Source organism: Mizuhopecten yessoensis, unplaced genomic scaffold, assembly GCF_002113885.1.
Source record: "Mizuhopecten yessoensis strain PY_sf001 unplaced genomic scaffold, ASM211388v2 scaffold6015, whole genome shotgun sequence".
Taxonomy (NCBI): Eukaryota; Metazoa; Mollusca; class Bivalvia; order Pectinida; family Pectinidae; genus Mizuhopecten; species Mizuhopecten yessoensis.
In genome coordinates this window covers 377,989-386,597 of record NW_018406337.1, presented here as the reverse complement: position 1 = coordinate 386,597, position 8,609 = coordinate 377,989, and the positions used below count along the sequence as shown (strand labels likewise).

General features: G+C 35.9%; 1 protein-coding gene across 2 annotated transcripts; it reads right to left on the bottom strand.

Annotated features, from left to right (window-relative positions):
- Nucleotides 1-1,335: 1,335 nt before the first annotated feature.
- Nucleotides 1,336-7,660, bottom strand: LOC110451434 (2'-deoxynucleoside 5'-phosphate N-hydrolase 1-like). 2 transcript variants are annotated; one of them, XM_021499452.1, is made up of 5 exons: nucleotides 7,569-7,660; nucleotides 5,397-5,537; nucleotides 3,398-3,466; nucleotides 2,526-2,636; nucleotides 1,336-1,810 (listed from the first exon to the last, which is right to left on the bottom strand). In XM_021499452.1, exons 2-5 carry the CDS (start codon nucleotides 5,527-5,529, stop codon nucleotides 1,704-1,706), a joined length of 420 nt encoding a protein of 139 aa, XP_021355127.1. In that variant the 5' UTR covers nucleotides 5,530-5,537; nucleotides 7,569-7,660; the 3' UTR covers nucleotides 1,336-1,703. The 2 variants fall into 2 exon arrangements, with proteins under 2 accessions (XP_021355127.1, XP_021355125.1); XM_021499450.1 differs by having other exon boundaries at nucleotides 3,398-3,463.
- Nucleotides 7,661-8,609: the final 949 nt, after the last annotated feature.

The window sequence follows — 8,609 nt, the reverse complement described above, 5'->3', positions numbered from 1 at the left end:
AACGTCCATGGGGAGATTCTGCATGATCAAAATTAAAACATAAATAAAATATGTGTGTACGTATACACCCCCTAGAGACAAAATAACCCCTTAACATTACGTAGTTAGAGTTGTTCTTTCAGATGAAACCATAAGATCTTAGAATATAGGAACAGTTAAGCAAATTCACTGGTTAAAAACACTCAAGTTAAGGGTCCAAAATCGGGAGTCTCTCTCCTAAATAGGGAGGGTTGGCAAGAACGAGTAAAGAGCACACAGGTACAATGTAAATCTATAGCAATATTGTGGAAACAAATATAAAACAAGCAATTCAGATTGACATGTCTCGCCTATGCCCTGCTTTGACCAGCAATGCACATATCAGAGAAACTAACTTAAACGCAAAAACTTAACGAGTTAATGTTGATGGAGATACTGACAAAGTCAATGGACCATAAAAGGTAGGCAGCATCCAGCATTTGCTGCATGGGTTGCAATGTACTACCCAAGACCCAAAGGCTCTTTAAAAAAGACTAGTTGGGAACCTGATTGGCCTAGTGCATAAAGAGGCTGATCTTTTTCCGTTCTGGTCTTAAAGCTAAACTGAAGTGGCTCTAGTACGCCTGTATTACTACTACAATGTAAACAAGTCGGACATACTTCTTGCCAATGGATTGAACTGACATGAATTATGCTTGCCACAGGCCATCCTAGGGCCTTTTTCATAGAAAGTAACCTGAGAAAGGAAAGGGAACTGGAAGTTCATCTCAACTTGATCCTACACAGTAAAACCTTCATGTAATGCCCCTCTTTTAATTTGCCATCTTATTTACTGCCGACATATTACAATGTCCCTTATTTATTTCATTTATACAATATTGAATTCTTCAATATACCAATAGGCTTTTCATACAGATAATTATACATCCTTACACTTTCTAACACTACAAATCAAATCATCATTCATTCCCCCCCCCCCCCCCCCCCCCCCATGTTAAATTCATCCTATTGTGCAATTTAGCAAAACCAGAACTAGGCAAGAATAGTTACAAATACAGTATTTTACCGCAAATAAGCCCCCGCCCATAGTGAAAAAAGATTGATCAAAAGTAGGGAGGGGGCTTAATTGCAAGTATCTCTCATGCTCACAAATCTCTGCCATCTTGGACATATACCACTATTTTGATCTATGAAAACACTACCAGGGACGTAACCAGGCGTACGCACGGACGCACGGGCTTCCACGTAATTTTTTCAAGTATACTTTTAACAAGGATCACATTGTAGAACTTTATGTGATAAACTTTAACAACTCATATAATCCTGGGCCCTCAGTNCCCCCCAAACTCAGGAGGGGGTAACCCCCCTCCCGAACCCACCCCCTACTCCGGGCTTCGTATGCTTCCACATACTCATAGTCCTGGTTACGTCCCTGACTACATATGATGTTCTTATAGTTGTTTAGGTTGTAAGAATGTTTGCATCCAGTCAGCTAATTTCCTATGTTCAGAGACAAAAGTTACCATACATTAAAGGAAGAGATAAAAGGTGTGCTTAATAGCGTGTTGGGTCTTAATTGCAGGCAAATACAGTAACTGCATACATTAATATACACTGTTTACTGAGCTAAATATCAAAATCAGTTGGCTTAATATCAGGCACTGGTAATAAACAGTGAGCACCAATACAGAATGACTGTTTGTCAAGTCTCTACAGAACATATATCAATTGAGAAATGCCTTTAATATACTTTGAACATCTTCTTCCTTATAATTTTTCACAACAAAAGATGATGAACCGTTGACTGCTCCCGCTATCATGGCCGACAAACCTGGAATAAAAATCAGTTATTTAGTTTACATTATTTGATTGAGAAACAGACATAATCAGAGTAAGTCATGTGACTCTGATTTATGTTGGTATAGATCATAGGGTTGTCAAACCGACGAATTTCAGTAACCGGTTACTCGAAAAATCTTCCGTCTGAATAACCCGGTGCAACAACAATAAGTATTACATTGTGCATTTAGCATATTTTCCCATTTCCTAACTTCGCATTCTAGCTTCCTGTTCAGGCTTTTTATTGTGTGGTTGGCATCTCTTTGTCATTGCATACTATTAAGTACAAAACAACACCCTAATGTATGTGCCTGAGTGTTGTTTTTAGTGCCAAAAAATCTGATTTCGGTCTCACCAATAGAGAATTTATAGGTACATGTAATTCCCTGTAGGGATAAAAACATGTCCAACTATTCGGTTATTGACTTTCGTAACCAGTTCGCTGTCTTCCGACCATGAAACTGGTTAACCATCGACAACCCTAATAAATCATCAAATGTTTGATACCTGATTTCTCATAGAAAATATGACTTGATATCTTTGACCTAGGACATTTATGTTACAATTAATAGTGAACAGTTTTGTCCAAAATCTTATTTTGTGTATCTTTGGGAAAATTAATCCAGCATTCAAAGATTATGTGACTGGTCAACATTAACCAAAATTACCAATTATAAAACTTACGGTAAATTCCAGGTATTACTTACTTTTGCCTGAATCAGGGCGAAACATACAGAGTATCCTCTTGTTCAATGTGATCGCTCGTCCGATCTCGTAACCGACTCCAAGAGAAGGTTGTGTTACTTCTGCTACCAACACTGTGAAAGGAAAGGTTAATTTAGCTGATCGTAACAGATATCAATTTATCATTATCCTTAATTGTTAATGGATGGGTGCATTCTCGATACTCCAGGGGTTATGCTCACTTACGCCCTCTGCATCCCTGGAGTATGTCATAGCAAAATCGAGGGTTCTGTGTATGTCCCATCTTGAGGATAATACAAGTTGACTAGTCTGATCCTTTGAATAATCGTGCGATGGCGTAACAGCAAATTTGACTGGTGTTGCTCCTCTGTAATCTTTGAAGGACAGGTATCAGCCGTGAGATTGGTCATGTCATATTCCAAGGGTGCAGAGAGCTTAAATGAGTGCAACCCATGTAGTATCAAGGATGGGTTGGTAAGGAAATAATGAAACACAGAACTTGTTTTGGTTTTATGAAAGTACGTTTTAATATTAGTTTCCAAATTGACCAGGAGAGTTTAAATCTTAACAAACTAAAATTATCAGGGTACACAGCTAAATTCATCTCAATGTTCAAAATTGATTTCAAACATTTAAATTGTAACACAAATACATTCAAATATAATTCTCAAAGACCATTAAAATTAACTGGTTACGCAAGTCAGGAGTTAGACTAGAGTTTTAACGTTGAAGTGAAACATTTCTAGCCCCATTCAATGTTTTGGGGTTCTTTTTCTGGAATAAAAAGCTATTATAGTTATTTAGGAATTAATTCTTCTATAACATATACTAGTAGACAAGAATTAAGTTTTCAACAAAGAAAACATCAATTTACCATCACAGTCATTTAGCCAGGTCATATCCCGGTCATGAATCTCCTTTTCTGTCATGTGTTTTTCGCCTGCTGAAACAATATAATTTTAATAACATTAAAATAATATTTTAAGGATTAAAATTACATCTGCTGTACCTGTGTTTTACTTCCTAAGAACTACAAGATCAGCTTTACCTATTACAATGATAGAACGGGTCCATAAATCTCTCTAGCAATATTTTGGCATAACATATATGTCACAGAGGTCATTATTTTTTCAATGCCTCTGCTAGGAGTCGAACCCGGGACCTCTGCCTTACTACTCTTATGCTCTACCGAATGAGCTAAAGAGAAATTGTTTTACCAGGGTGACGTAGTCCCCCTCCAGGAAAGAACTTGTCTCAAGTTTTCCAGGGGTCATAGCGATTCCTTTGCAAGTATACGTATCGCTTAGTATTTTTGTCAAATCTCCCGGGTCCCTACATGGGCGCCAATGTAACAGAGGTCATTATTTTTTCAATGCCTCCGCTAGGAGTCAAACCCTGGTATAATCAGAATAAATACAAACTTCAGTTTAAATTTCTTTCGAATCGTGTGTGATGTTGAAGTATCTAGTTCAATATTGGAATTTGCAATGTAAATTCAAGTTTTATCTACTGGACTAAGAATCTACTTTCATACACCTTAACTTCATAATTTAGAGTAAATCTATTGTGTACCTACATGTTAAGCTCATAACAATTAATGGCAAGGTAACATTTTAGGATGATGATCAGCAGAAATTTACAAAAACAACTTAAGATAGATTAATTATGGAATTTCACAATCAATAGTCGGAACAACACTAGTTATATTAACTCATTCACCCCTGAAATTTAATAATGAACTATTCCAACCTTTGAATTGGAAGAGTTCAGAAGTGTCTACAGCGGTGAATGAGTTAAGGCCAATACCATAATTTGTGGTGCCATTTTCCCAGCCTATTCTACCAGCGATAAACAACAAAATCATACATATACACATACATGTATATGTATCTGCTACCATAGTGATTTTTGAAAGTCAAGAGTAACTTAGAGCACCATTTGTATCTGGTGTGATGTATCAATTAAGGCACTAGGGGATATAACAAGAGATCCCAGAGGGATCTTGGCGCCCACCTTTGTACCATCTTCATTAGTTCTTTGTCAGTTCGATCTTTTCTCTTCTTTCCTCTAATCTGTTTGATCGAGTCATGTTAACAGTAAATGCACCTTGAGGTAACTTTTGATCTAAACTTAATACTGATGTGTATGAAAGCCAACCTTCAAAGTGAGTTTGTCATTTCACATATTTACTAGTACAGTACTTAATGTGAAAGAAATAGAATCGATCATTGCAATATGAGAAAGATCTGTTTAGTTCTTCTTTTAATCCATTTTGTTTTTATGATCAGTCTCAAAATATAACATACACAACGAGGGATCAAGGGGAACCTACATTTAAAATTTGAGAAAGATCCCTCCCGTACTTCCCGAGAAATAGCGATAACAAACTTTCACTATCAAAATCCAAGATGGCTGCCTGTCGGCCATGTTGTTTATCCGATCAGTCTCTAAAATTGCCCTGCACAGCTAGGACCAAGGGGAACCTACATATAAAATTTGAGAAAGATCCCTCTAGTACTTCTTGAGAAATAGCGATAACAAACTTTCACTATCAAAATCCAAGATGGCTGCCTGTCGGCCATGTTGTTTATCCGATCAGTCTCAAAAGTTGCCCTGCACAGCTAAGGACCAAGGGGAACCTGCATATAAAATTTGAGAAAGATCCCTCTGGTACTTCTTGAGAAATACCGATAACAAAGAATTGTTTACGGACGGACGACGGACGACGGACAACGGACGGACCACGGACGCAGGGTGATTTGAATAGCCCACCATTAGATGATGGTGGGCTAAAAATGCCAATTCAGTTCAATTAATTGAGTCGAAACTTTCAAAAATCTTTTTAGGGCAACTAACTAATAGATGAGACTCACATTCCTCCAAGGTTTTTGCACCAACATGTTCTGTTAGTACAGTACCATAGGCCTGCAGTTGTTTTATTATTCTCAAGTACAGCTCTGCGTCTTGACGACCACCACGAATACTGCCAGCAAAATAGATCTTCATCTTCAATTCTGTTAAAGAAATAGAAATTGATAAAAACTCAAATATTTAGAGAAGAAAAAGTTTTTGTCATGATTTATTTTGCTGTAAATATGCTTTTCTCTAAAATGTTGGAAGCAATACAAACATTTTTTGATGAATATTTTTTGATGAATATAAGGCCAAACAAAATATATTTGGTTTTTCTGGTAACCCATGGCCACCTACCTTAATTTTGTGTGCCTTCCTTAAAAATTTTAAGGCAATTTTCACAGAAGCACGGTTTAAGTCAAGATCACTCTCCAATATAAACCATATAAAATTGTTTGTTGCAATAACGTGTTACCTACCCAGTACCCATGAATATGGGTCAATCCCATCTCCAATTTTGACATTATTTTCCCCTATTTCAGCTTTATTTTCCCCTATTTCAGTTCAAATTTCCCCAACTTGTAACTAAAATACTACCACATATATATCTATCTTGGTTCCATTTTTTTTTTTATTTCCCATCAGTTCCACAACTGAGTGATTTATTTAATTTTCTCTGTGTTGATGTTAAATGTCAGTGGTGATATTTTATAATCTATAAGGAACAGTGAGAAACAAAAATTAAAGATGTAATCCTAAAATCATAATCGATAATCGGTTTGTAATCGGAAGTAGTAAACCGATCATTGAATACCTGAATACCCAAATAAAGTGTGAACACTACCCTATAACATCAATAAATAGAGTTATTAACTATACACTACCCTATAACATCAATAGACAGAGTTATTAACTATACGCTAGGTTTCGTTCTTTTATAATGAATGGATTTCAAGCAGTTTTTATCAATAATATAATAAAAGTCATAAGAATATATGGCTATTAATACATTTTTTATATCGAAAACATTAAACTTTGATTACAATGAAGAATCAATTATATTGATAATAGAATTTGTAATCAATAATCGTAATCGGAAAGGTCAAACCGATCTATTTTCAATTATAATTGATCATCAGCCCTGCACATCACTAATGTACACTACCCAGTGATACAATTTATATTGACAATTAACTACACAGGAGTACAGGGGAACCCTAACTTATACAGCTAGGCCAACACTTAATCAGCTTGGTCACTATTTTAATACCTGTCTTGAATTTGTATGTACTTTGTAGTGATCCTCCCACTTCCACTGCCAGAGTAATGAGAGAGAGCTTATCATCTGGTGGAACCTCTATTTGTATACCTAGCCAACTAATGAAATGCCTTCTTTTATTAACCAACCAAAACTACTCTGACAAAAGAAATAACCAAAGCAAGTCCATCATATAGAACATTTTTTTAATACTGTATAATTAACAAAGAATCAATTACTTCACTGTTATCAATTTGATCTTAACTTTACATATATGCAACTAAAATGATAATAAATGATAAAATATTGAAAGAAAAAAACATTTTAAATGCAATAGTTGCGAATAACTTTTGTTATTCACTTTTGAAATGGTAAATATTTAAATATATAAACAAATTTTAAAACAAATTTTACTACAGATTATTAAAAGATATCATATTCTTTATTATAAATTGTTTTCCACCTTTTTAAGGAATAACACAACTGCGTAATATTAAATGTCTTTTTCTTCTGCTCATTCTGCTGTTTTGTCCAGAGATAAGGTTTATTGGCCACCATTTCCGTCATTTTTTAGTGTCATCCGGAAATCGGTTTTTATATTGCAATCTCCCAAATTAAAAGTCATGAGGCCAAGAGCTCATCTAACACTATTTCTGGAATAAAACAGCGAATGTTCACCTTTTTAACGAAAATCGTCCGTAATTGTCAAATTACAAACACATGATATAGCCCTGTAAAAGGACAGTGCCTAACATCCTAACACGGTTTCCCGCCAAAACGTAGTTAGCGTATAACATTACTCGCCGCAATAGCGAACTGAAAATATATGGAAAACCAGCTATGTAATGCATGTGATGACTACAATTTCCATATGTATGAAGTCTCGGGGATAATTCGAGGCCTGTGATGTACTTGTCATGCCTTTCACACTTACCTTAAATAGACATGTACACTACCTGCACACTTTCAGTTTATCGACATGTGGCGCGAAACTAACGTATTACACGAAACCAGGTGTGGTATATCCGGATCATAAGCTCCCACCATTCAGTTAGGAAGCACGACATCTGATTGAAAAATCTCGTTTGAACATAGGGAAATCGTTCCTATCTTACTCTTAAAGTGGGGAAGATATATTATTCCACAACCGCTCTGTGTTTATTCAAGCTAGCATTATTAAGGAACCCCGTCCAGCTACCGTCGGAAAACTATAACAGCATGATCATGCATGATCACTCACAGGATTTTTAGCTTGGATAAATCAATTCGGAAAATAACGTACCTTGCCGGGGTTTTTAAGTGAAAAATAATAAATGTGAAAAAAAATAACAACAGGGTTCTGTCAGAGACGTATTATACGTCTCTGGTTCTGAGTGTAAAAATTCAGCGGGACTACATCGGGATTCGAACCCTGGACCTGAGATTGTTATTCTATCACTCTAGTCTTTAGAACTGACTGAGTAACATGGCCACCTATTGCCTTACTAAACTGTGCTACATTAATTAAGAGGCGGTCATTGTAAATACTAGTCCAGTTCTATACTGGGACAGTGATCCTTAAGTCAGCTATATCAAGTCATTAAGAATAAATTATATCGACAGGGGTTCATATATGGAGAGATTTTCAGCAAACGCTGTTGTAACGCGACTTTGAATGTGTAGAGGCTATTATGACTGACTGACATGTAGATAATCTAATTCATGGTCAGCCGATAACATAACAATTATAACAGTATGATAGAAGATTTCATCAACGTGCACAGAGAGGAAATTTTGAGTAATAAATATATCATTTTGTAAAACATACTGAAATACCATATCAATGGAATGCTGGAAATGATAACAAAGCGTAATCAGAACTCAAAATGGACGTAACTGGGGTAGACCAGAGACGTATGGTAGAATAACAATAAAGAGAAATATGTATATGGGTGCCATTGGAAAATTACCAGGAGAATATAAGCAGGGACGTTTT

Coding starts and splice junctions, on each gene's coding strand:
- LOC110451434 (XM_021499452.1), bottom strand. CDS start 5,529: ATGAAGATCTATTTTGCTGGCAGTATTCGTGGTGGTCGTCAAGACGCA. Junction 2,637..3,397: donor CTGGCTAAATGACTGTGATG/GTAAATTGATGT, acceptor TTCCTTTCACAG/TGTTGGTAGCAGAAGTAACA. Junction 1,811..2,525: donor TCGCCCTGATTCAGGCAAAA/GTAAGTAATACC, acceptor TTTTTATTCCAG/GTTTGTCGGCCATGATAGCG.